The 27,218-nt window shown below is 47.2% G+C and overlaps 4 protein-coding genes across 5 annotated transcripts; 2 read left to right on the plus strand and 2 right to left on the minus strand.

Moving 5' to 3' along the window:
* Positions 1-849: 849 nt before the first annotated feature.
* mlf2 (myeloid leukemia factor 2) lies at positions 850-4,704 on the minus strand. 2 transcript variants are annotated; one of them, XM_062465896.1, is made up of 8 exons: positions 4,168-4,704; positions 3,638-3,749; positions 3,517-3,552; positions 3,317-3,370; positions 3,051-3,182; positions 2,393-2,552; positions 1,622-1,829; positions 850-1,365 (listed from the first exon to the last, which is right to left on the minus strand). In XM_062465896.1, exons 1-8 carry the CDS (start codon positions 4,209-4,211, stop codon positions 1,353-1,355), a joined length of 759 nt encoding a protein of 252 aa, XP_062321880.1. In that variant the 5' UTR covers positions 4,212-4,704; the 3' UTR covers positions 850-1,352. The 2 variants fall into 2 exon arrangements, with proteins under 2 accessions (XP_062321880.1, XP_062321881.1); XM_062465897.1 differs by having other exon boundaries at positions 1,615-1,829; positions 4,168-4,703.
* A 642-nt stretch (positions 4,705-5,346) lies between these two features.
* On the plus strand, positions 5,347-10,067 carry cdc42l (cell division cycle 42, like). The gene is made up of 6 exons (XM_062465917.1): positions 5,347-5,494; positions 6,824-6,928; positions 7,221-7,293; positions 7,914-8,023; positions 8,682-8,879; positions 9,000-10,067. Exons 2-6 carry the CDS (start codon positions 6,824-6,826, stop codon positions 9,087-9,089), a joined length of 576 nt encoding a protein of 191 aa, XP_062321901.1. The 5' UTR covers positions 5,347-5,494; the 3' UTR covers positions 9,090-10,067.
* Positions 10,068-10,190: 123 nt separating this feature from the next.
* wnt4b (wingless-type MMTV integration site family, member 4b) lies at positions 10,191-15,081 on the minus strand. The gene is made up of 9 exons (XM_062465865.1): positions 14,628-15,081; positions 14,071-14,318; positions 13,500-13,653; positions 13,239-13,323; positions 12,913-13,044; positions 12,492-12,634; positions 12,189-12,329; positions 11,582-11,744; positions 10,191-11,307 (listed from the first exon to the last, which is right to left on the minus strand). Exons 2-9 carry the CDS (start codon positions 14,157-14,159, stop codon positions 11,138-11,140), a joined length of 1,077 nt encoding a protein of 358 aa, XP_062321849.1. The 5' UTR covers positions 14,160-14,318; positions 14,628-15,081; the 3' UTR covers positions 10,191-11,137.
* A 4,379-nt stretch (positions 15,082-19,460) lies between these two features.
* chd4b (chromodomain helicase DNA binding protein 4b) lies at positions 19,461-27,111 on the plus strand. The gene is made up of 16 exons (XM_062465781.1): positions 19,461-19,740; positions 20,047-20,262; positions 20,842-20,957; positions 21,132-21,404; positions 21,527-21,642; positions 21,737-21,836; positions 22,096-22,309; positions 22,423-22,544; positions 22,718-22,838; positions 23,086-23,258; positions 24,069-24,317; positions 25,025-25,228; positions 25,486-25,697; positions 26,423-26,553; positions 26,796-26,895; positions 27,062-27,111. Exons 2-15 carry the CDS (start codon positions 20,199-20,201, stop codon positions 26,801-26,803), a joined length of 2,103 nt encoding a protein of 700 aa, XP_062321765.1. The 5' UTR covers positions 19,461-19,740; positions 20,047-20,198; the 3' UTR covers positions 26,804-26,895; positions 27,062-27,111.
* Positions 27,112-27,218: the final 107 nt, after the last annotated feature.

Consider the following 27,218-nt stretch of genomic DNA (forward strand, 5'->3'; position numbering starts at 1 on the left):
GGATGGGTCCAGCCTCAGGGGGATCGAAAGGACAAGAGAAGCTTGATTACAAGTCAGGAAGCACGAGAAACCTGAAGGACAAACGAGAAGTCCCCTCTGGAGGGATCTGTGGGACTGACACAGGGTATTCGAAGCTCCCGTCTCCCAGGAGGCACAGGAAAGTGGAGGACAGCAGCGCGGTTGTAGAGAGACGTGTTTAAATAGATGAAAGGCTGATGCAATTAACAAGGGCACTGGTGAGGCGTAAAGACATTTGGGAACGAACGGAGAAATAGATGTGAAAATATGTGTGTGTATATGTATGTGTGTGTGTGTAAGCATGGGTGTGAGTACTTGTGCGTGTGTATTTGTGTGTATGTGTGTGTGTCTGTGTGTGTGTGTATATGTATGACCAGGAGGAGTGAGGGAGAGAAAAATAGAGAGAGCTCCAGAGGGAACATGCCAGGGGAGAGGGGGGGAGGGAGGAGCATTCTGATTGGCTACCTCACTGGTGTGTTCCATCTGGTAGTCACATGACCATCTGCAGCTACTCTGACATGGGGAGAGCGTATGCACGGGTTTGCACACAAGAGAAAACCCGATGTGTGATTTCTGCATATCTGAGTGTGAATCTGCATGGCGCTAATGTGTGTGAGTAATTCACGGAATGTCAGCAGAAATTAGTATTTACAATGGCAAAAACACATTTCAAAACATTTCAAAACAGGGTGCTTGAAACACAAGCACCCTGTAAGCACATTATAATACAATGATTGGTCAAGCTACTACACAACAGTCGATGGCTAAATTCAAATCATTATCTGTTCCTAAACATAAGTGAGTCCATTTAAAAACAGTCTCAAGACCATATGCAATTATCTAACAATGTTTAATGGTTTTTCAATCAATTAGTTTAATTAGTCAACAGTATACAATTCAATCCACAGACACTAGTGTCTACACAAACATATATGGACTGTACAGCAAATGTATGCACTGAAGTGTGGCCATGTACGTTTACTTATGTAGTGCGGTGGGCAAAAAACGCATGGAAAGTTTGATAATGTGTTTCTATTTACAAAGTGAGAGTGTGTGTGTATGTCATGTGTGAGTATGCACTCCTGTACGTGTGTGCGTGTGTGTGTGTGTTTATGGTAACAGCAGAGAAGTTGAACCAGAAATGCAACTACGGAATGTGCTGGGTTCTGACATGTGTTTGTGTGTATTTGTAAAATGTATAGTTTATATATATAGACAGTCCAATCATCCTATCAGACATCTCTGATGGTCAGTCGAGATGACCCACTTCCCTATTCATCCTCATTCACAGCATCAGGTAGATCTCCTCTCCTCCTTCAGCTTGGCTTGCCTCCTCAGCCTTGACCCCTGGGAGTAGAAAACACATTTATCAACGGGTGCATCTCCATAGTCCTAGAAGACATCTCCCCGTCTTCCGACTTGAGGGCAAAATCTTGTAAAAGGAAACAGCATGTGGGTATTACTCCATACACAAGCACTCAACACATACACAACCATTCCCATCACTCTGCAAACATAAAACAACGCACGGTATGGCTAATCCACATCGCAAAGGGTCCACACACACACACACTTCCAACAGTTGCTCCTTCCTACCTCTCACCAGTCGTAACGGGGGCGGGTCGGGGGCGGGGGGTGTCGGGGGGAGTCGTGGCGGGGTGTGGTCGGAGGCGAGGAGCTGGGAGGGGCGGTGAGAGCTAGCTGTTGACCTCCTGACCTCCGGTCTCGGCCGTAGTCCAGCCCTCGCGCGCTGGGGGGAGGGTACCGCCCCGCCTCCCTCCTCCACTCCTCGTTGAAGGCTGCGGCCTCGCCTGAGGAAGGCAAAACAGGAGGGGGTGACGGGTCAGAAGGTCACAAGCCACATTAACACTCAGACAGCCGGAACCATAGATATATATAAAGACTAGATGTCTTTAGATATTGTTATCAACGTCAGATATGTCGTTATGCCACTGCATACTTATGAATAATTATGTTTTTTTAAGAATAAAAGTATGCAGTGGCATAACGACATCTCTGACGTTGATCACAAACCAAACCGTTTCAAAATCGGTTGAAAATTGAGCAGGTTATGGACATTTAAAAAGTACATGTAGCACCAACACAATGTTATGGGTGAGCGAGTTGACTGTAGCAAGATGGCCGCCATGTGTGGACGTTCGACTCCGTTGTCCGGCAACGCGGATGAGACATCTACCCTTTATATATATCTATGGTTGACACTCCCTCCTCAAACCAGGTGCACACACAGATAACACAGGAACACCTCCAATCACCGTAACACACACCCAACTACCCGGTAACCCCTTTTGACGATCTCGGGGTAATCTACGTGATTAGATGGTTGCTGTGGTGTGCCGAGCGCTGCACTCACTCTCCTCCAGGTTGATGTAGTCTTCGCGTTCCTCGCGGTCTCCAGTGCGCCGGTTTCGGGAGCGCTCCATCACGTGGCCGCGGTCCCAGATGTGGTGACCGATGGCCAGTCGCTCCAGGCCGCTCTCGCTGTCACGCATCGACTGGCGTGTCTCGCGGATCTGAAGGGCGGTAAGGGGTTCAGATTAGATCGGATAGATTAGATCAGGGGTGGCCAACCCTGGTCCTCGAGATGTTTTAGATGTTTCCCTGCTCCAGCACACCTGATTCAAATGAATGGTCATTACCCGGCTTCCACAGAGCTTGATAACAAACCATTCATTTGAATCAGGTGTGCTGGGGCAGGGAAACATCTAAAACATGCAGGACAGGGGCTCTCGAGGACCAGGGTTGGCCACCCCTGGATTAGATCATTCAAAAAACTCAATTCTCACAACACAAGACTGATACATTCGACTACATCTAAAAGATCACAGACCACCAGCGGGTGATAATTACAATGCATAACCATGCTTTACAACCATACAATGCAGACCATCACGGACAATTATTACAATGCATAAAATAATCACTGTTAATGCTGAGGCCTACATTTTAACTAACCCTTTTATTACTACTGATTTCTGACAGGTGTGGAGTTGGGACAGATGCCCTCTTACCCCGCCAGGCGCGGTCCTCAGTTCACTGGTCTGCTGGTAGACTTTGGGAGCGCCGCAGTCCGAGGAGGAGTAGGAGATCACCGTGGAGGAAGAGTACGTCTGACAGCTCGGGGAGCCGGACATCCTCTCCTGCTACGCAGACCGAATCATCAGAGTAGAGACCGAATCATTAGAGTAAAGCCATTACGATGGCACGGTTGTTCGAAGGCTAAGCCGCCCCTTTGACGTTTCGTAATCACGTAACAAAGGGATGTTGAAATGCTTACCATGTTCTCCATCATTCCTCCCATCATCCCAAACATGTCCATGAACCCTCCACCCTGGATAATGGAGAGGGGAACAGGAAACGCCGTTACAAATGATGAGTTACAGCAAAAGACATATTGTTGGTATTCCCAGATGGAAGTTCAGAAGTGGTTGTTGAGACTGAACATTTATAAAATGGATATTTAAAGAGAATACGCACCATTCCCATCATTCCATAAGGGGCCAGGGCACCAGCCTTCAAAGGAGAAATAGATGTGTCAGAAACATCTGATGACACATAAACAGACATACACTAAAAGATAGAGGGAGATATGACATACCTGTAAATGAGGTGCACGTGGTGGCTGAATCTGGGGACTGAGGGGGAAAGGTTCAAAACCAAACGAACCAAACAGACTTCTCATCTGCTGCCGGTGGGCAGCGAACGGATCCCTGAAGGTAAAAATCAACCATGAATATAACTAGTCTACCTGTGTGAGAACGCTGCACTTAATCAAACACACATCCATGAACTAGCTCATGATACATTATAAACAATCACAATTCAATGACACTACGGTAATTTACTAAAATGACCTAATTATTTAACAAATATGGTAACATGTACTGGTAAAACGAGATTATTTTTATGACTCAATGAGAGTGAAGCTTATACAGCTAGCTAAACACAACAAGGCCTTAGGACGGCTCAGGAGGACACAGCGGCAACAATTGCAGCTACTAGCAAGCTAGTGCTAACATTTCTACACACCCAATTATAAAAGTAAAACCATTTAGATGACACTAATCAGCTATTTCGTAACATATGGCATTAGGTTACGTCAGTACGTTAACGTTAAGTAATACTCACATCATGTAAGGGCTGTCATCCACGTCATTTAAATACCGAAACATGTTACTTCAAAAAGCTAATTTAGCTAGCCGTTGCTAGCTAAAAAGTCGGTTCTCTGGCCTCAGTGCACCTTCGATGGTATCCTTTAAAAACAGTTAACTGTTTGAAATAGATGTGCTTCGAGGCACACCAAAATACCTATGTAAATCGTACTTTGTTCACGCCTTAGTAGAGCCTAAATCATTTGACAGCCAGGTAGGTTTTTCCCAGCAAGTTATTTTTCCACTGTTGATTGCACATGAAAACGGAAGTCAGGCTGACAAAGGAAGCAAAAACGTCAGGAAGCCAAAACAAGAAAGATGTTGATATTTCCACAATAATTCAGCCGGCCGTCCGATTCAGATGTCTCTCCTTTAAACACGGCATTAAACAATCCGTTCAAAAGTCGTGGTGGTATATGTCAACCTTTTAAATATCAAATGACCCCGTACACGCCTGCAGCCCTCAAGCTAGAATTAAGCGAAATGTCAATAAAAAGGGGGAGGCAACATCCGGAAATGACGCAGACTGAATGCTGAAATGGCGTTCATACGTGCCTCTGTGATCTGCATCATGCACCTGCCCTTGTGCAAAACTGCATGCAAGATACCTGGGGCCAAATTGAGTTAAAAAAACAAACAAAAAAAATGTTTTACCTTCACCTTAGGGAGTTAACGTAGGAAAAGCGTACACTATTATCATTGATGCACACACTATGAGTATATACTGTTATGCCAAGAGGTTGACGATGGGATTTCTGAAGATTGGGAGAAAAGATAACAGTGTAGGTTTCTATGACACCCCAAATAATCCTGGTTATGGTGCTAATGCACTTGTTCAGAAGGGCCCCTTCAAAACCATAGCAAAAGGGTTTGAGATCGATTGGAGACAACTGGAAGAGATCATTCATAAACTGTTAACAGGGGGACCGTGTTTCCTTTGTATATACAGATGTGATGGATTGCACTTTCCTGTGGGGTCTCTGACCGGGCCCCTAAATTCTCAACGTTTTCAAAGCGATTTAATTAAGGGTAGATTCATTATGTTGCTTGGATGTGGCTTGTAAGTTATGTGGCCATGACAGTGCATAGGTACAGTCAGTTCCTGAAAATGTTTCTATATCTCAGAATGACTTCGGTTTTCCCAACGCAACTGGCAAAATTGACGCACTCTAGATGGCAGTACTGTAAAGAATTTGTGTTAACTACTGCAAAATACAGAAAAGGAAGGAGAAGACTATCTAGCGCTTGCGCAGTAGTTTGACGCAAACCCGGATGTAACCAACGCCTAATTGCCGGAGAGAACGGTGAGTGCTTTTACGAAATATAAAGAAGATATGTTAAACTTAGTTATGTCTGGAAGGGTAAATTTGGACATGTCAGTTCCCTTGTTAACCTGTACGAATAGTTACTTGACATAGTAAGGGGTTCACTTTTACTTTACCGTTGCCTATGCCCATGGACTTCTGAAAATACCGAGCGAGCAAGTTTAGAGCTAGCTCGTTTACTTTAGCTTGTGCGATGGGCCAGCTAGGTTGTCGTCTTGCCTGGTTGCTACAGCCATTTAAAACATTTCTGCGGAATAACACAGTCTTGTTTATCTGGGATCTACTGCTTTAGTAGTGGTCAGATGGTTTGGGGCAAATTCGTTTTTTTTGTTAGCCTAGTGTGCGAACTAACTTCTGAAAGTGTTCAGAGACAGGCTAACATCATGGTGTTGAGGCCCCGATACACTTTTGATGATGTTATGAAATCTAGATAGCCTGCTTGAAACACCCTTCTAATAATACATTGGTTCCCATCACATCTGTATCTACAAAGGAAACACGGTCCCCCCCTGTTAACAGTTTATGAATGATCTCTTCCAGTTGTCAACTTGTAAAATTTCCTGTAAATTAGCAGTAGAAAATTATCTAATAATCTTCTGTATTAACTAAGTAGCTGGTTGCCAAGAAACGATTGCCGGTTGGGCTAGGATGTATGCAACTTAATGACGATTGTAAACCACGTCAATAATATTTGGAATGCAAGAATGCAGAAGAATGAATGGAAGCACGAATTTCCACTCCGACTTTTTAATACTTTTAATATATTGTGTAACGTTAAATACATTACATACTTTGATTGAGTTTCTCAATGTGGCTTAGTAACTTAGTGTCACCATTTGATGTTGCAATGCCTCTGTTTTACGGCTATCCCCCGACCGTAGCTATTATAGGCTGTATTATAGCTGTGTAAAATGGAATCATAGCACTTTACATTACTTTAACATTAACTTCCTGGTAAAGTTTTGGCTATACTTGTAGTAACAGCATTTTCGCTTTATATTAATGTCCGTGTCATTACATAATATAACGATTTAGAGGGGAAGGTTAACATAAAAGTGAAACAAGGTACGATATGGGGGAGGGGTTAAGGGCAGTTGGCTCCTCCTTCTCCATACCAAATTTCCCCGTGTAATAAAATATACCACGTAATCTTAGTAATATGTTGCCACACAGCAGTACCTATGTACCTGTTATCAATGTTAATGGACACTTACAGTAACCTGTTTCCCAAGTCTGTAATGTGTCCTGTGTAGATAATGTTACACACACTATGTACATCATCCTAATGCTTCCTCTTTCTCCTTGTAGATGCAGACTATAAAGTGTGTAGTGGTGGGGGATGGTGCCGTAGGAAAGACCTGTCTACTAATTTCCTACACAACCAACAAATTCCCTTCAGAATATGTTCCCACGGTAAGGATTGAGAGGAGTAGTGATTGTAGAACATGAACTGATAGGTGCCCTATTACTCAGGAGTCATTTGTCAAATGCGATATGCAGTAATTTTGTCAATCGTGGTTATTTGTTTCTGCTGCTTTTAATGTTTTTTTGTACCTTTGTATGGTGTCCTTGAGTGCTGAGAAAGGCGCCTTGGAAATAAAATGTATTATTATTCTTGCGTTTGTTAATTTTGAATAGAAGTGAATGTTTAAAGGAGAACCTAATTACTGGTTCATTCCTCCTCTAACTGGTTACGTTTCTGCAGGTGTTCGATAACTATGCTGTGACAGTGATGATTGGAGGGGAACCGTATACACTCGGGCTTTTCGACACAGCAGGTACAGCATCTCTTCTCCATTTACATTTAGTCATTTAGCAGACGCTCTTATCCAGAGCGACTTACAGTAAGTACAGGGACATTCCCCCCGAGGCAAGTAGGGTGAAGTGCCTTGCCCAAGGACACAACGTCATTTGGCACGGCCGGGAATCGAACTGGCAACCTTCTGATTACTAGCCCGACTCCCTCACCGCTCAGCCATCTGACTCCCTCTAACGGTCTAATTTCCAACGGTCTTTCTGCATTTAACAACTAGTGCCCTTTTACTGTACCATTATTCAGTCTTGCTCTGGCCTAACTGATTATACGTTTGATGAACACCAACAAACTTGATGACTTAACTGGTTTCAATGTTTCCCACATAATGTGATTTATATTTGAGTGTAGATTGGAACTTCAACAAGTAATGCGAGTGCGCCTGTGATGTTGCAATCAGAAGTTTTTCGGCTAGAATTATTTCGGTTCGGTTGATCAGGAATGTCTATATTCTCAGTCATGCAGACATCACTAACTGCCTCTGTCATTTTTTTATTGTGGCGGGCCGCCACAAATAAATCAATGTATGGGAAACACTGGGTTTAGGGACGTCATCAATTTAATCTTGTTTCTGATTGGCTCCAGGTCAGGAGGATTACGACAGGCTCCGCCCTCTCAGCTACCCACAGACGGACGTCTTCCTGGTCTGTTTCTCAGTCGTATCTCCTTCCTCTTTTGAGAATGTCCGTGAGAAGGTCAGTATCGCTTGCCCTTCATGTGGGAGCAAAGGTTGAATTTAGAATTGTTTCGAAATTGGGGGTGTTTAGGGCAATTGTGTTGGTTGTAGAGCCCGACCGATATATTGGCGGCCCGATATTATCGGCCGATATTGGGCATTTCCCAAACTATCGGTATCGGCATTTACAATGGCCCATAAATGAATATTGATGTTTTGTTTTTTGTGTTTTTGTTCAAAGGAGTTTAAGTTTCATTTCTTAACCCTTGTGTTATCTTCGGGTCATTCTGACCCATCAGTCATTGTGACCCACCGTTGTATTGCGACAACTTTACCGCATACAAAAACAAAGTGAAGCATTTTCTTTTAACCGTCAGGCTGTCTCAGACCCCCCACATTGTGAAGGTTAAAATAAATAAAAAAATATTTGTTTTTGTATTGGGTATAATTGGGTAAACACAACGGTGGTTCGTTATGAACCTTTGGGTCATGTGACCCGAAGGCAGCACAAGGGTTAAGTAGTTATTTTTAAAAATTGTATTTATCAGAAACTGTTTAGGGCAGTTGTGTTTGTTGACATGAAAAGTTTGATCATGATTAAAATCACGTCAATATTGCTTGACTTCTAACCATGTTATGATTCCGACCCCCCCCCCCCCCCGCCTCCACACACACAGTGGGTTCCTGAGATCTCCCACCACTGCCCCCGCACCCCCTTCCTGCTGGTAGGCACCCAGGTGGACCTGCGAGACGACAGCAACACAGTGGAGAAGCTCGCCAAAAATAAACAGCGCCCCCTGTCTCCCGAGAGTGGAGACAAGCTAGCCCGTGACCTCCGGGCAGTCAAATACGTGGAGTGTTCCGCCCTCACACAGGTAAGGGGCCATTGTGTATATACTGTTATACTGTATCTTTTATTTAAACATATATATTTCTACATATGTGTTTTTTTTTTTAACCAACCTTTTTGCTCTGGCTGTGTGTCTTTCTCTCAGAGGGGGTTGAAAAATGTTTTTGACGAGGCCATCCTTGCTGCTTTGGAACCTCCAGAGACTAAACCAAAGAAACGCTGCGTCCTGCTATAGACGGGGGCAGAGAACTGGTTGAGGTCGCGAGGAAACTGTTAGGAGCGGGAGGGGGAGGCGACAAACTTGAGAAGCAGATCAATGGCCAGCATGACAGGACAAAAAAAAGTGAGCTGGCTTCGAGGTGACATGACTTTTGAGTCACATTCCATACATGTATACAATAATTGTGCCTTCTGACTATGTGTTGTCAGAGGGGGAGAGAACCAGGATTCCTTTATGCAGTAGATGCAAAAAGAGAGCAAATACAACTGAACTTTAATCTCCATTCTACCCCCCCTCTGTAGATACTCTTTTTTTTAAATTGCAGTGTTTCCCCAACCCTTACATAGGTAGGGCGGGCTCCCCTGCCTAGCACCATTGTACCCCCCCACTCCAAAACCAATATTTACATTCAAGGGCTGCAGCTGGTTACAATTGAAAACAAGGACGTTTTCAGCCTTAATTGTTACCCTTTGGGGACATTTGTGCCTAGCTGTGGAAAGAACTAAGGGGGAAGTCACTCAATCAACTTAATTTTCTTTTGTAGTCACTTTGAGTTGTGAAAAAGAGAACACACAATATATTTGATCCGCTCCAGCCCAGGTTAGCAAGCTATAATGGTCACTTTCCTCCATAGCGAACTTTGAGAACACCATGTGCATTTTGGCCTCAGATTCCATAGCCTTATGCAGGTGACACATTGAACTGAATTTATTATATTTTACTCCTCCTTATTTGTGTATGTTGTATTAATTGTATGCCTGTTTGTTCTTACGGGGAAATTATAGCGGTTCTTCAGTTCGAAACTTGAGTTTTTTGACTATGCTACCAACTTGATTAGAATTGATAATATAATGAGATGTGCTGTAATATTTTTCATAGCTGATTTTAATCTTGATAGCAGTGGTAATTATTACAGATGATAACATTTTCATAGTAAACGCCTAGGTGTTTGTAATCACGTTTGTAATAAAACGGTCTAACTGACAAACTTGATTTCTCAAGTAGCCTTATTCTTAAAAAAAAAAAAAAAGATTTATGTCCATGTGGTATTTAAAAGTACAAACTTCCACACACCGCTGAAGACCTTTTTGAGCGTTTCATAAACACAACAGGTAATGATAGTTGAAAATACCTTTATTTGACCAAGCCAACTGTGCAGAACACATGCAGCAGCAACATCGTGAGTGTTTGTCATGAGGCCGATGAACTAGGTAACTGTTTAGGGGTTTCTGATGGTGTATGAAGGCTAGGAAGGACACATGATGACAGATATACAAATAAATAAAGACAGAATTAAGGCCAAAGACATAAATACAGGTAAATGTACAAAGACTGTTGCTAACCCTACTGAATGCTATCAAACCATAGTTATGAAGATGGATAAAAGAAAAGTAGGCGCTGTAGTTTCCCCTGTTAGTTATGGTTAATTTCAGCTTTAAAAGCTTTGTCAGTTAGAGTTAATATTAACTGTGTGGGTTTGTGCATGCGCTTATGCTGTGGTGCGTGCCTCTGAAGGATAAAAGTGTGAATCACCTAACAGATGCCACCTCTTACTGCCCCATACAAGGTTAATGGTCCCTCGTTTTTTGTGGAAAACTCTGGACTAAAAGGGCGCACCTTTGTGTGTTGAAAAGACTTGGAATGAAGATTAATGCAGTAACTATCCTTCTTTCCTTACGGGTTAGTCTAACTCTACAGTCTGCCACTAGAGGTCATGTGAGAGGTCACTTGGCCTTCTCAGGCTAGCCCTGACAGAGGTAATTGTCCTCACACTTTCAGTACAGCAGTACTTCCCTCACCACTGCCTTCTGGAACGTCTGGTCAGGTCTATAGTTATATCTAAGCAGTGCTCTAGAATGTCTGGGCAGTGTCGTGGATTAGAATGTCTGGTTTGCGTTGTGTTCTAGAATGCCTAGTTGACGTCACATTCTAGAACGCTCGATGTATGTTGTGTCCTAAAGGGCATCTGTGTTGATTAACGTGTTTGAAATGTGCTGGCATTGCGTTTTAAAGCATGTTCCTCCTGACCAATGCTTTGGGTTCTGCATAGCTGGGGTTCTCCCTCATTCTCTGCAGGTGTGGATCAGGACCGTGTTCTTGCACTGCTGGCAGCGGACAGAGCAACACCAGGAGAACTTGCAGGAGCAGCGTTGGACGACCTCCGCCCTGCCGGCCCGGTACCCTGGCCCACAGCACACCAGCTCACACCCATCTGGGGCCAGTCTGGAGGTACCTGGAGGTGGGAGAAGAGGCACAAGGAAATACTTTAATTCTGTCCAAGACAAAAAAACGATTTCCTTACAACAGTGTTTCCCAATCCTGGTCCTCTGGGACCCCCTGCCCTCCATGTTTTAGATTTTTACCTCTTCCAACACAACTCATTCGAATAAATGGGTTGTTATCCAGCTCAGAAGAAGCCTAATGATAACGACCCATTCATTTGAATCGGTTGCGTTGGAGGCTGGAACAGGGAAACATGCATTCACTAGTTTGAGAGAGTCTCTCACCGTTACAGCGCCTGCCAGCGGTACCCGGGATCCCGTTGTCGGGGTCAAGACGGCAGAAGTCCGGAGAGGCTGAGAGGTACACTAAGTCTCTGGCGGCGGGGGGCTTGACCTGGGGATCACGGGGCAGTAGGGCCGTCCTGGAGCCTATGCGGGAGAGACGAACCTGATGAGAGGGCAGAGGGAAATAAAGTAGTGAGGAGGGGATGGCTTCGTTAGACTTCTTCTGTTAAGGCCAGTTCACACAAACGGACGAGAACGTGAACTATAAATAAAGATACCGTTTTAAGAATCGTTCTATATTTAAAAGAATAGCAGAGTCCACACCACAACGATAACGACGACTATAGCGGAACGATATAGTTGAGAGATAACTTTCAAACCTTTTTTTTGTGTCCAGCTGATGAACTATAAAACACTAAACCAATCAGAATCCATCCTAATTTAATGCGCTCGCGCATTTAAAATGACATTGCTGAGAAGCTAATCGCAGAGGTTGGTGCGGACGCAAATAAAGTTATGGTTATAGTTAGGCCTATAGTTCTCGTTATCGTCCTTGGTGTGAACAGGCCCCTGGTCAGGCCAGAAGTTGGAGAAGACAGCCAGGTACCTCTGTGGCGCCGTCGAAACGCTCCTTCAGCACAGCGCCCACGCGGCGGAAAGGAGGCATGACCTTCCAGCAGGTTCTCAACTCGCAGGAGCCCGAGACGCCGTGACACTTACATTCCACCTGCATGTTGTGGAGGATGGCCTAGAGAGAGAGACAGAGAGAGACAGAGAGAGACAGAGAGAGACAGAGAGAGACAGAGAGAGACAGAGAGAGACAGAGAGAGACAGAGAGAGACAGACTAGCCAACAGTCACTCCAAACGGGGGCTTCAAGATGGGAATGAATCTTGGGATAGGGGACGGACCTTTCGCCCCGCTTCGTTGTTATGGATGTTCATGAGTGGACGTCCTGCTGACAGCCCTTTGGCACGCTCAGGCTCATCGACGAACGTCTGGGAGAAGGCCACACCATAGGAGAGGTTGTCGCTGCACCCTGACCACTGGAATCCTGTAAAGCAGGTTCAAAGTGACAACACACCGACGACACCGTTCAATATCGTGTTTTGTGTATTTACTTAAATTACATTTTTGACTAAGCAGGGCTTCCGTGAAAAAAAAAAACGTCTTTAAAAGGACTCTCTGACCAAAGAAAGGCTGCTCGGAAAAGCTTGACATGTATCCTTCTACTTTGCTATCTTCCAGGGAGACAGGTGCCGAGTCTCTCTTTTTGAAGCACAGCCGAGGAGGTATCTCTGTAGAGGATTCCAGATGGCTCCTCTGACTCACCCTCAGGGCTGACTCCTCTGACCTTCCTGTCACAGCCGCATCTCTCTAGCTCCCCTCGGCTGCAACCTCGCGTTACCGCCATCGCCACCGCAGCAGAGGACAGGGCGTGCACAAAGGCTGCCTCACGCGTGCCTGGTTGACAAGATAAAAAATTAAATAAAAAAAACAACTGATGGCTTTCGATAACTTGTGGTTCTGTACAAGTAAAGGTTATTAATGCAAACTGCTGTTTTCACGTTTAGACTTAAACATACAGTGGTAGCTTTCTGGACTTACAGGGGAGAGTTAATACTTTATCAGCCTGTTTGGACAACATTGAAGTTCACCTTGGTTCATGACTCGGCCAAACACGTTGAGTCCGCGAGGCGTGGTGGAGCAGTTCCACCTGCGATTCCTGAACTGGTGCTGGCACTGAGCAAGACATAGCAAAGTCAGACAGAGCTTGGTGTTTACCAGACACAACAGAACATCAGAATCAGGAAGAAAAACAGACAGAATCGAAGATTGGTGTCAACAATGAAGACCCTGCTTCCGTTTCTGACACTGAGAACATGACATCCAATGAAAAAACACTCCCTAATCTGTACCTCTTCTATGACCATCTCGGCTGCCTTGCGTACGGACTCCATGACCTCCCCCCGCGCCCTGCACACCCCCACCTGCCCTGCCGTCAGACCTTTCAGTCGCCCGCAAGGGGCAACACCTGACACAGGCCGCGAGCGAGGCAGCCTCGCCAGGGAGCTGGGAGAGAGGAGGGGGGAGACAAACATGGGGGACAGTGTTGTGTGTGTGTTGGGGAGTGTAGTATGGGGAGAGGAGACAGAAGGGGAGGGTCGGGAAAGCACAGGAAGGCAGATGTGGGGAGAGAAGGGAGGAGAAGAGGGGAGCGGGGGGGAAATAGGGTGTGATAAAGAGAAGAGGGCATGGATGGAAAGAGGGTTTTAGGGAGAGAGGAAGACCACCAAACAAAAGCAACAGAGAGCGCACAGTGAAGGGAGGGAGAGAGAGCAAAAGAAAGAGAAAAGGTCAGTGAGAGAGAGACAAAGAGAGAAAGGGGAGAGACAGAAAGAGATTTAGAGACACGTCACCATCTTTTAAAAGTTATAGCATGACAAACAAACTCCCTCTTTTTCTTTCTCTCCCAAAAGCCAGACTTACAGCCAGTTGGTTGCCATGGTTGGGTGGGTTTCCCATAGCAACAGCAGGAGGAGTTGTGCCGTGAGATTGACAGCGAAGACAGTTGGCATCAGACTGTCTGTCTGTCCGTCTCCGTGCGTCAGTCGGTGTCCTTGGGCGGCAGTCTGCCCGTTTCCACGGTTACGCCGCGTTGTCCCTGAGACGATGGGATCTGTTCTAGTTTTGTTATTCTGTTCCTGCTTCTCTGCTTGGGGATGATCCCCTCATATCTGTTGATGCAAAAACATAACTCAGGAGGTGACATTTTAAGGTTGTAACCATTTTGTCACCTTTATTTGAATGATTTCAATTTCTACTGTTTCACGGTTTTTCCACTGTGACAGAGGTAGCCTGCCAGTGCAATTTCTTTAAATACAAAACATATAGAATTAACTCTTCAAAACTGTTATTTTTATATACATACAGCAGAGGGAGCTATCCAATTTGTAATTTCACTTTTCTACTTCACAATCTTGTCAACGCTGACACTGATAACCAGACCCATTTCCAGAAGCCAGGCAACGGATTTAGTCACTTACCAGTTCATGTCCAGTTGTCATTCAAAAGTTTTCTTTTTTTTGAGACACGTTTAATTAGAAAATTATTCCAAATTCTCAGTGAACAGTAGTAGTAATGTTGTCACAGTGTTTTCCACAGTGTTGTAAAAACAGAACCATGCTTCTAAGTAGTTATCGTCATACACTTTAAGTCATCCAGATACAGGTTTAGAGAGATGTGCCCAGATATCCAATGTCTCGGACCAAACAAATCACTTACATTTATGACAAAAATATCTTTTTTTTTGTTCTATTTTGTTTTGGAGAGAACTATTTTGATCTTCACGCACAAAACGGCTCAAAAATTCAGCAATTATGCCACTACAAAAACTCAACAGAATCCAATATAGTCACTCAAAGGTGAGCCGGTGAATATGCAAAAAAGAAAAGGAAAAAAGAAGCATTGCGGCTGTGCTTTGTTGCTCCCTCGGTTTCTTCCCCTTGTTAAGGTAACGAATGTGTCCAGTCCTGTAAAAGACAGAAAGGAAGAGTGAGAATGGTGGGAAGGGAGTGATGGGTTATAAAGGAGGTAGAGAGCGAGGGATGGGAGAGAGAGAACAGGAGTGATGTAGGGTGACAGACAGAGAGGGAGGGGGTAATGGTTACACTACAGTACATTAACATTGACACTGAGGAATGGCGTGGTTTCCATTGTGCATGTTTAGCACAGGACATAATATGTGACCCGGACCGGAGATGGAGAGTCAGAATTCTGCTGAATGGTTAATTCAACTGTGTGTGTGTTTGTGTGTGTGTCATTTAAAGTGTATGTCCGCGCCTAAGCCTCTTCCTATGCATCCATTTGTGAGTGTGTGTGTGTTTTGCGTGTGTGTGTGCTCAGCATCTGTTTCCAAGAAGTTTAAGAGACCCTGTGAGACCATGTCCCTGTTAATTGTGTGGTACAATAGCAATACCAGGTTCCCATTGCAGGAACACTATGTATTTGACTTAGATCGCCAACAGAAACCCGTGAGACCATCCTAGCCAGTCTTCATTCAAGAATCGCCACTCAAAGCATTTTCCTGTATATATGTATGTGAGAAAGTGTCTTACCTAATGTTTAATTTTCCCAAACTTTGTTGCTCTTTTAACGAGTTGCCCCCTCCCCCTTTTCAATCTCCCCCGCAGTTGCCCTCTCGTTCTCTCTTTCTCTCCCTCTCTATATTGTCTTAGAAGAAGGGGTGACATTTAGACAAGAGGAAGAAAACGCACCAACGACAAATATTGGAACTGAGGGAAATAAATCACGAGATGGAAGGAGGGAGGGAAGGAGAGGTGTGGAAGGAGACTACTGGGGTGTTAAAGGAAGGCTAGGAAAAAAAACCTGTTAAAGGCGAAGCGCATTTCAGATATGTTTATGTAATATAAATTAATATTTTCTTTGGGTTAGAGGAGTAGAGAAGATAGAGAACCAAAGTACAGAACCTAGTACCTGTCAGGTACTATTCACAGGTGTAAGGGTGCAGTCGTCATCACATGACTACAAACTACGACTACTTTATCTTAAGTTATTGTTCCGTTTACCTTGTATTGCAATGCTCGAGCATTGTAGTGAATCCCTCAAGTTTCTCAGAATAACGTGTGAATGGGAACAGTGATGTCATCAACTATCATGAACTTTACAGCTCCTGAAGATGTGCTGTAAATGGGTCAGTACCAGATCCAAGCATCGTCTCACCCTGGACCAGCTTTGCAGCCCGTTATTGCTCTGCTGAATCAGTCTCAGAATGGAAACAAAGCTCTGTTGTCTGCAGGCCAACACCCCGGTTAGTGTCTCGCCCACCTGAACCCTATGAAACCCAGTCCATCATGAACAAATTAATAAATAACCTCCCCCCCCTCCCTCCACCATCCCACATTTCCCTCTCCTGATTCCCTCTCCCACCCTCAATACCCCCTAGCCCACCCTCCTCCTCTCTCTTCCACGTCGCATTCCTCTTTTGTGTCTCAGTGACGTCTTCCTCTGTATCCCCCGGCAACACCATGGCGATGAGCTTGCCGCTGTCATGTCCGGCGCCTCCGTTGTGCTTGTCCCTTCGTCCCTTCGCCCCTCTCTCGTAAATAACTCCTCTTGTTCTTTATCTCTATCCAGCCCTCTGTTTGCATTCGTTTTATCAAGCCACGATGGCCTTGCTCTCCGAATGACCAAAACCAGGTGGCAGGTGGGTAGAACCTGGAGGTTGTGCCTGTGAGGAAACCTGTGCATACACCTGCCATTTGGTACTCTCTCAATGGCTAACTTTACTGCACTGCGAGGGTACCATGTGTTATTTTTCTGATCACTCTGAAGACTCTTTTTCTTTGTGAAGATATAAGTGAGTGATGTAGGGGGCACGGCTATTTCAGATGAATTGTACGACTCTGCTGAACCCAGGGCAACCCATCCCAGTATCTCCACACTGGAAGTGCATCGGGGGGGTGATGGTTATTATTGGATGGCCAGTTGACCTCGTTCTGAAACGGCTGCCTTGGCTAACTATGAACTGCACGAGGACAAGCCCTTCCTATGGCATTATGGGATAGGAATGTGATCCTTCCTCTCCCTCTGTCCCTCTATATCCCCAAGGGAACAAAACAACAGCCTTCCCTAGGTGAGAAAGAATGAAACAGCCACATATGGCCTAGACTCGGTACTCAGCCATGCAGCAAAGGCACACGTCAGAGCTGAGGCAGAATGCACTGCCCGTCGCCAGTGTGCGCGCGTGCATGTGTATGAATATTATGGGTTGGAGGTGTTGTCAAGGGGATGGGGGTGTAGAGGAAGTGCTGAGCGGTGTGCACATCGGTGATGGTGGTGGGGGGGAGAGAGAGGAGGAGAGGGGGGCGCGATAAGGGAAGGGAGGGGGGCTCTGAATATTATGGGATGTATGCTGTTACGCAGGAGGTAGAGGGGAGAACACTGCCAGTATGGAAAGAGGTGCGCGTCCTCTTCATTGTGTGCTTGCGTGTGAGAGGAGAGGGACGGCATTGCATCCACCAGATGATAACAGACAATGGCCTGCTAGGGGCTTTTGGTGCACAGTGTGAGGTAATATACTGGGGGGTGTCCATCTGCTAATATGAGGGAAACACCTAAAAACCCAACCTCTAAATGTCTTGACTTTTCAATGTCTCGAGTCTCCCCTATGGTTTTGATCATCCGGTAACAGCAGGTGGAGATAAATACTTATTTGGAGACCGCCTGAGATTTCTCAACTCTAAATTCCTTGTGTGGCCAACAGCACATATTCCTCCAGACCACTGTCACTGATGACCTGTAGAGGGAGTCCAGAACACAGCACACATTCTTGGATAGAACGACTTCGACCGTGTTCCATCTGCAGATCGGTGACTTCCCGAATGGCATGTTAGTATGTCTGCACAACAGTCTGCATGTATGTTCGTCTGCCGACCTGTTTGTGAAAGATAATAAAAATGCAACTTATAAAACAAATGTAAATCTATTTTCTTTTTTTAATTACTCAATGTTAAATTTGAACTGATTTATTTGAACTAAACCCCCATTCTGATGAGACTTTCACCCCTCCCTCCTCATATGTGTGGTTGAAGGCCACCTGTTTATTGTGTATAGCTTATGTGCTTTTATGCTTCTACCAACCACTATTTCTTGAAAGGTGTGTATTAACATTCTTAGCTGTCGTCACCTATCTGTCTACTTGTCTGCCTATAGGTTTAATCCTTTGCCCATGCTGACTGACAAGACATTAGAGCGTGACGGTTTCAGTGTCTGTGTGTGTGTGTCTGTATGTGTGTGTGTGTCTGTCTGTGTGTATGTGTGTGTGTCTGTCTGTGTGTGTTGCTGCCTTCACCCACTTCCACTGCATCAGCTGCTAATCCACGATGCCAACTAATATCTCAAGTCTCCTCATATAAGGAGAAGAATATTATGGGATGTCCTGGGTGGGGCTGTGACACCTCCTCCCCCTCCCCTCCCCCTTTCAAACTCATTGTGATTGGTCAATTCTGAGCGCCGGGATTACCATAATATAGAGCACAGTGGTACCAAGTGGTGAGAAAGAGATATTATATGTTGTGTCAAAGTTTTTACCTGTTACTTGAAGCGAGGACCTTTCACAAACAAAGCCCAAAGTCCTGGTATAATACTGTCAAAGCTGAGCAGGTTCATACTGAGTCAGAGGAGTTGCAGGCCACTGTTGAGGGATTGTACCTGGTATGCTGCAGCTGTAGGTACTGAACATCCAGCGTCTGAGTGTGTCTGGGGTCCAGTTCACTAAGAAAAAACTCAGCTCTCCCGGGTGCCCTTTTGTTAAAGAGTCAAGAGATGCTCGGTTTAATTCAGAGACAGGTGCATCCTCGACAGGAACAACTGTACAGTACAGAACTCCCAGTTTACGGCACTCACAAGTTCTGCAACTGTGATGTGTCTTGGTCCAGCATGTGTGCATGTTGTAGTAAGATACTCTGTGTGTACAGCACAGGCTAAATGCGTAGGCTTCCTGGTACATGTGGGCTGTTTAAGGTCTTCTGGGTACAATCCTGAACATGCCAGGTGGACAGTCTGTGAATATTATGGTCTGTCGCCAGTGGCCTAGAGTTTCCCTAGAGACCATGTGACTGGTATTTTTTCCCTGTCTTTTTAGGAGTTGTGTTTATTATGGGATGTATGCCGCTGAAGTATTATGGTCTGTTGAGAGGGCGGGAGGAGGAGTGTCTCCATGACAACGGGGTTGCTAAGGGGCTGGGACTAGTGGAAAGGGGAAGGGTGTGTGCGTGTAGTAGAAGTGTATGTGCATGCGTGCGTGTGAGTGTGGTGGAGGGGGTGGGGGCAGGCTGAGTATTATGGTCTGTCCGTTGCGAGGTAACTATGCAGAGTTCTGTGAGTGTTATAGAACGGAGGGGTGGAATATTATGGGATGTCTGCCCCCTTTGTGTGTTTGTGTGGATGTTAGCTAAGCTCTGCTAGCTACTGAGGGTTAGGGGAGAGAAGGGGAGGACGGTGTGAGCAACGTGTTTAGCGGGACAATTAACTGCACCTTTTTTTCTCGATGATTTTACAGTATTTTTAATATCATAAGTACCACTAAGGTACACTTGTTATCAAACCAAGAGAACCATCTAAATTCGGGACAACACAGTAAGTTTGTCACAAGTGCAGTGGGATTTAGTTGCAATACTTGAAAGCTTTAAATGACATAATATTTTAGGTCGCGAGTGGGACAGTATCTCACGTCTGTCACAATGTAACTATTCAGTTCACCATGATTGACGGGTGTCCATTTTTTGCAGTGACACATGCAAATCGAAAACAATAAAGACGTAATGCTAATTTACTATTTAAATAGTTCAGCCAGCACACAGTTGGTTAACATGTAGACTAGTTATTGTTTCGCTATCGTAGGCAATTGATCGTTCATTCCATGTTCTTTTTTATTCCTTACAGCCCCACCGCCCCCCTCCCCCCTTCCTGGACACCCCCGTTCCATTCTCCACCACCCACACGTCATTTTCCCTCCTCCCTCGCCGACAAGATCGGGCAAGGGGGGTGTCGACGAGAGGGATTAATTGTATTAATAAACTCTTAAATATTTAACTATGTCGGGAAGTGAGGATGAAAGGGAAGACTTTGGACCTACGGAGAGCCATTCACTTGTACATGGTAAGATAGAAGACAGTTTGTAGTTAAACCTATAGTAGGCTACCTTCAGGTTGGTAGCTAGCTTGCTAGCTAGCTAACATGATTAGTCGGCTTGTGTTAGCTAGGCCACCAAGTGCGTGCAGTAACTACACCCAGCTGGCACGCTATTTTTCTCGAAGCTTTGCTTCAGCTGTCAAACTTACTCGAATGAAAACAGAGTGAACAAGTAGCTAGCCAACACCGGCGGAAGCTCGCTGTCAGCAGTGCTGTGTGGTTTATGTAGTTTAATGTGCGTTATTTGCGTTATTGCCAAGTAGCTAGCGAGTAAGCTTCTTCGCGTGCACGATCACATGCAATGTCGTGCGTGTCAAACATGGTTGCAAACAACTTAGCAAGATCCAGAGCTAACAAAGTGACTGTAGGTTTCATACTTGTCCTAGCCAGTCGCCAACCAAATGCTGCCCTCTGTGTCAAATACGAATTAAATATCGGCTACTAAACTTCGCTAGCGTAGATTTTTTGGTCATATCTAGCAAGCTACTTTTCTTTGACAATATGAAATATCCTGCATTCATTTACCACGTTGGCTTTAACCTGCAGATGAAGAGCTCGAAGAGGTTATGTCAGACGTCGATCTGCCCAAGTCAAAGAAGAAAAAGAAAGCCAAAAAGAGCCGCGAGAGTCGGAGCAGCAAGAGGCAAAGAGCCGCTCGAGAGGTAATAATATGACGTTGTAGATGATGAAACTGTGAATAAATACACCTGTCGGTCACATTCCCTTCACTTTCAAGATATTAAAAGTCAATTTGCGGGTATGAAATGGTATATTCTAATATTGTTTATTAAGTCAATAGGAAATAGACCATGTGTATTTTAATTGCTGTCTTTCAGGAGATACCCGTCAGCTCCCCAGAGCCCATGATGGGGTCAGAGGCGGTAGAGATGGAGGGCGGGGAGGAAGGAGCAGGTGTGAGGTCGGAGAGCGAAGGGAGCGACTACGCCCCCGGGAGGAAGAAGAAGAAACGCTCCAGTTCAGCCAAAGACAAGAAGAAAGGAGGAGGCGCGGGTGGAGACAGGGAGAAAGGTGGAGGGACGTCGTCCAGCTCAAAGAGTAAGCGGAAAGACCCGGAACCTGAGGAAGACGAGGATGATGACGATAGCCAGGTACAGACTGGAGGTTCAACAGACACCCAAAGACAGTACATACCTTTCACTTCACCTAAATACTACATTTTCAGATGGGTTGTAGAGACGTTCCTAACCTTACCTGTACTTGTTTTGCTCAGCCAAAGAGCTCCACCCAGCTGTTGGATGACTGGGGCATGAAGGACATCGACCATGTCTTCACTCAAGAAGACTACAGCTCCCTCACCAACTACAAGGCTTTCAGCCAGTTCGTCAGGTAGTCTACTCACATCAGCCGACACTGACGTACGAGCTTGTTGCTCCTTTGATCGCGTATTGGATGCATCAGTCTGTGTGTCTCCTCTCCACAGGCCCCTCATAGCAGCCAAGAACCCCAAGATTGCCGTGTCCAAGATGATGACCTTGATGATGGCCAAGTGGAGAGAGTTCAGCACCAACAACCCCCTGAAGGTCAGAGCACCCAGAGTCCGTAAAACGAATCTGTCGTCGTTGAATGTGTCCGACGACATTCCTAATTGTCAAGGCTGTTGACAGTAGACCGTGTGAGCGCTACATACGCGTGACTCTCGCTTCTCACGATTGAGCGTCACTGCGTGCTCGTGAACCCTGAACTGACCGCGCGCTGTGTCTACCTGCACTGACACGTTTGGCCCTCACAGGGCATCGCCACTCACCCTGGTTCTGCTCCTCTCTCTCTCCCTCTCTGAAGGGCTGTGCCAGCGCCAACGCAGCCCTGGCCGCTGCCAGCGTGGCTGCGGCCGTGGAGAGCATGGTGGTGGCAGAGGGAGCTGTAGAGCCGGCGGCAGCCCCCTCGCCCGTGCCGGCCCCCTCGCCCGTGCCGGTGGTGGTGGTGGCCCCAGCCCCCGCTGTTCCCCCGCCCCCCGCACCCCCGCTCCGCAAGGCCAAGACCAAAGAGGGCAAAGGTGAGGTCGGGCGCTCGGGATTCTTGTGAAAGCTGACCGGTTTGAACGGTCAGGATCTCGGCGTGTCTGTGTGACCCTGTGTTTAACGGTTGTGTTTCCGCGGTCACCTGCAGGTCCCAACGCACGCCGGAAGACCAAACCCACACCCAAGGCCCCGCCCAAGCCCAAGCCCAAAAAGGTGGCTCCGCTCAAGATCAAACTGGGAGGCTTCAACAGCAAGAGGAAGCGCTCTTCTGTAAGGACCTCCACACCAGTCCTCTCTGCTCTGAGTGTGACCGCAGCCCTCGTTATTTTGTCAGTCTTACCTATTTGTGACACTTTCTCTCCCTCTCTGTATCTCTCTGTGTCTTTCTCTCTCTCTTTCTTTGTCTCTCTTTCTCTCTCTCTCGTCGTGCGTCATGGTGACAGAGTGATGAGGACGAGCCGGATGTGGACAGTGACTTTGAGGAGTTTGCCGTGTCGGACGGCTCCAACAGCCGAAGCAGCCGCTCCAAGAAGAAGGCCAAGAGCTCCAAGAAGAAGAAGAAAGGTTGGCATGGAAACCCAAACTTTTCAGCCCTCTGTCACTTCCTGTCTGGAACCTAGGGTTACTGGCAGAACAAGCCAAACTACATTTGTGGTCTCATTGATGATTTTGTAATTTAATATTTCTGGTTAGTTAGAAGCCACGCTATTCCAGTTTTGACTGTAAAAGTTCTGTGTTTGAAGGTCGAAGTAAGTTCAGTTTATACATATGGTTTACCGATATGCTACTGCCCCCCCTCCTGGTGTCCCAGTGGAGACGGAGGACGGGGATGGCTATGAGACGGACCACCAGGACTACTGCGAGGTGTGTCAGCAGGGCGGGGAGATCATCCTGTGTGACACCTGCCCCCGCGCCTACCACATGGTCTGTCTGGACCCAGACATGGAGAAGGCTCCTGAGGGCAAGTGGAGCTGCCCTCACTGTGTGAGTACACACACACACACACACACTGCCCTCACTGTGTGAGTACACACACACACACACTGCCCTCACTGTGTGAGTACACACACACACACACACTGCCCTCACTGTGTGAGTACACACACACACACACTGCCCTCACTGTGTGAGTACACACACACACACACACTGCCCTCACTGTGTGAGTACACACACACACACACACACACGTATACACACACACACCGGACCGAACCGGACTGCCATGTCAATGTTAGACAGTTTTGTGGTCATCTGTTGGGTGAAGAAAGGACAGTTTTGAGAGCAGTTGTTTCCCCACGTGCGTAGATGTTTTACAATGTGGATGGAATGATATCTGAGTCTAAAAATACCAGCCTGACATTAAGCCTTGTTGCTAATCTGCAAGGCGCTAGTGTAGACAGACCTCCGTGGTCTCTGTTGCTCACACGCACCTGTCCTGGGTCGGTGTCGTTCGAGGTGTGGTCAGGAGAGCTCGCTTAGCGCCGTGATTTTGACAATTTTCTGTCCATGTCCTTCTCCATGCTGTTCTTTTCCTCTCCCCTTCCCTTTGTCCTTCACTGCACCCCCCACCCCTCCCTCCCCTTTCCCTCCCACACTCCACCACACATGCATGCTCCCCCCCCCACCCCCCCCACCCACCATTTCCTCTCCTCCCCCCACTTACACCCCCCCCTCTCTTGGCAACCGTGATCCCCTGCCCCCCCCCTTCACATACCTCCCTCCCTCCCCCACCCCCCCACCCACACACATTTTCTTCTCTCCCTCCTGCCGTCTCTCTTGCTCCCCCTGCAGGAGAAAGAGGGGATCCAGTGGGAGGCCAGAGAGGAGCTGTCGGAGGGGGAGGCGGAGGACGAGGAGGAGAGGAGGGAGGAGGCCGGGGTGGAGGAGGAGGACGACCACCACATCGAGTTCTGCAGGGTGTGCAAGGACGGGGGGGAGCTGCTGTGCTGTGACACCTGCCCCTCCTCCTACCACCTCCACTGCCTCAACCCCCCCCTGCCGGAGATCCCCAACGGGGAGTGGATCTGCCCTCGCTGCACGGTGAGGCGTGCGTGCGTGCGTGGGAGAGAAAATGCTGGTGTTTTGCTGTGTGTGTGTGTGTGTGAGAAAATGGTTGTCTGTGTGTGTGTGAGAGAGAAAATGTGTGTGGGTGTGTGTGTGTGAGAGAAAATGCTTGTGTGGGTGTGTGAGAGAAAATGCTGGTGTTTTGCTGTACACGTGGGTGGTAAAAAAACTGAGCAAAAAATCAGTTGCATCACATTTGCAAGTTGATTTGCAGCTGTAACACGAGGCATCTCAACATCAGTCACCAATTGATGTACACACACACACACACCTATACACACACACACACACCTATACACACACACACACCTATACACACACATTTTCTGTGCCACAGTTGAAGATGATGCAGACCAAAATACGTGCAATAAATATAACTACAGTTTAATACCACTTCTTATTTTGCACAACGTTTGTCATAACCAAGTAGAGTTTTTACTCAGACTGTCAATGCAATTCGCATATTTAAGTAGCCCTTGTAATTGTTTGCTGCAATTTTGATGGATTAATCACAATTTACCGTCGACCCCGTTTAGTGATAATTAGTTATTTTTGTGTTTCCGTGACGTATTCATGAATTGAGCTCAGCTTTCCCCCGACATGTATAAGTCAATAAAACATATAATTGTGGTACGTTTTATGTCAGCTGAGGGCATGATCCTATCTACCAACCCATTTCACAGTGCCCCGCAATGAAGGGTAAAGTCCAGAAGGTTCTGACGTGGCGCTGGGGGGATGCTCCAGCCCCCCTGCCCGTGCCCCGCCCCGAGGACCTCGCGGCCGACGCCCCAGACCCCCCGCCGCTGGCCGGCCGCCGGGAGAGGGAGTTCTTTGTGAAGTGGTGCAACATGTCCTACTGGCACTGCTCCTGGGTGCAGGAGCTTCAGGTAAACACTTGTACACACGCGCACACACACACACACGTACACACACACACACACGCACACACACACACACACGCACGCACACACACGTACACACACACACACAAACAGACCCAGAACTTCCTGCATTGCGGTCGGAAACATTTCTGATGACAAGATTTCGTGGCTCTCACACACACACACACACACACACACACCAACACACACATACGTCCCTCCCTTTTCCTTGAAGTCATCTCTCCCCCTCCCCTCCTCTGCAGCTGGAGTTGAACTGCCAGGTGATGTTCCGTAACTACCAGAGGAAGACGGACATGGACGAGCCCCCGCCGGTGGACTTTGGGCTGGAGGGGGACGATGACAAGAGCAGCAAGAGGAAGAACAAGGACCCTCTGTACGTCCACATGGAGGAGGAGTTTTACCGCTACGGGGTCAAGATGGAGTGGCTCATGATCCATCGCGTGCTCAACCACAGGTAGCGCACGCACACAGCACGCACACAGCACGCACACAGCGCGCACACAGCGCGCACACAGCACGCACACAGCGCGCACACAGCGCGCACACAGCACGCACACAGCACGCACACAGCACGCACACAGCACGCACACAGCGCGCACACAGCACGCACACAGCACGCACACAGCACGCACACAGCACGCACACAGCACGCACACAGCACGCACACAGCGCGCACACAGCACGCACACAGCACGCACACAGCACGCACACAGCACGCACAGCACGCACACAGCACGCACACAGCACACACACAGCACACACAGCACGCACACAGCGCGCACACAGCGCGCACACAGCGCGCACACAGCGCGCACACAGCACGCACACAGCGCGCACACAGCGCGCACACAGCGCGCACACAGCGCGCACACAGCACGCACACAGCGCGCACACACAGCGCGCGCACACACACAGCGCGCGCACACACACAGCGCGCGCACACACACAGCGCGCGCACACACACACAGCGCGCACACACACAGCGCACACACACACAGCGCGCACACACAGCGCGCACAGCACACACACACAGCACACACACATACAATACACATACAATACACACACGTGCACACACATATACACACACACACTGCGTCACGATGCATCTGTCTGATGAAGGTAACCACTGTTATTGTGGTGCTACATCAACCTTCTCCTCGGTCTTAATGTCTTCAGTGTGGATAAGAAGGGCAACGTCCACTACCTGATCAAGTGGAGAGACCTGGCCTACGACCAGGCCTCCTGGGAGAGCGAGGAGATGGACATCCAGAGTTTGACGTATACAAGCAGACCTACTGGAACCACAGGTACACACACACACACACACACAGCATCAGACTCCTAAGACATCAGCCATCTATGTTTGTCTCTTCATCTCTCTCATCTCTCTTCATCTCTCTTCATCTCTCTTCATCTCTCTCTCTCTCTCTCTCTCTCTCTCTCTCTCTCTCTCTCTCTCTCTCTCTCTCTCTCCTCTCTCTCTCTCTCTCTCTCTCTCTCTCTCTCTCTCTCTCTCTCTCTCTGTCTCTCTCTCTCTTCCCCCCCTCAGGGAGTTGATGGTGGGTGATGAGGGCCGGCCTGGGAAGAAGCTGAAGAAGACTGCTAAAGTGAAGAAGACTGAGAGGCCCCCTGCTAACCCAGTGGTCGACGTAAGAAATGACTACACACACACACATCACTTTCTCAGAAAGGCATTCCAGTCTTAACTCCCCTCACAATAGCCTCAGCACGTCAGTCGTGACCTCGTACCGTTGATTGATCCCCGATGTCCTCCAGTGACAGTTTGTAATGGGGTTGTGGTCCTCTGCCTTGCAGCCCACCATCAAGTTTGACCGCCAGCCAGAGTACCTGGAGACCACGGGGGGCACCCTGCACCCCTACCAGCTGGAGGGCCTCAACTGGCTGCGCTTCTCCTGGGCTCAGGCCACTGACACCATCCTGGCCGACGAGATGGGCCTGGGCAAGACCGTGC

Source organism: Osmerus eperlanus, chromosome 7 (assembly GCF_963692335.1).
Source record: "Osmerus eperlanus chromosome 7, fOsmEpe2.1, whole genome shotgun sequence".
Classification (NCBI taxonomy): Eukaryota; Metazoa; Chordata; class Actinopteri; order Osmeriformes; family Osmeridae; genus Osmerus; species Osmerus eperlanus.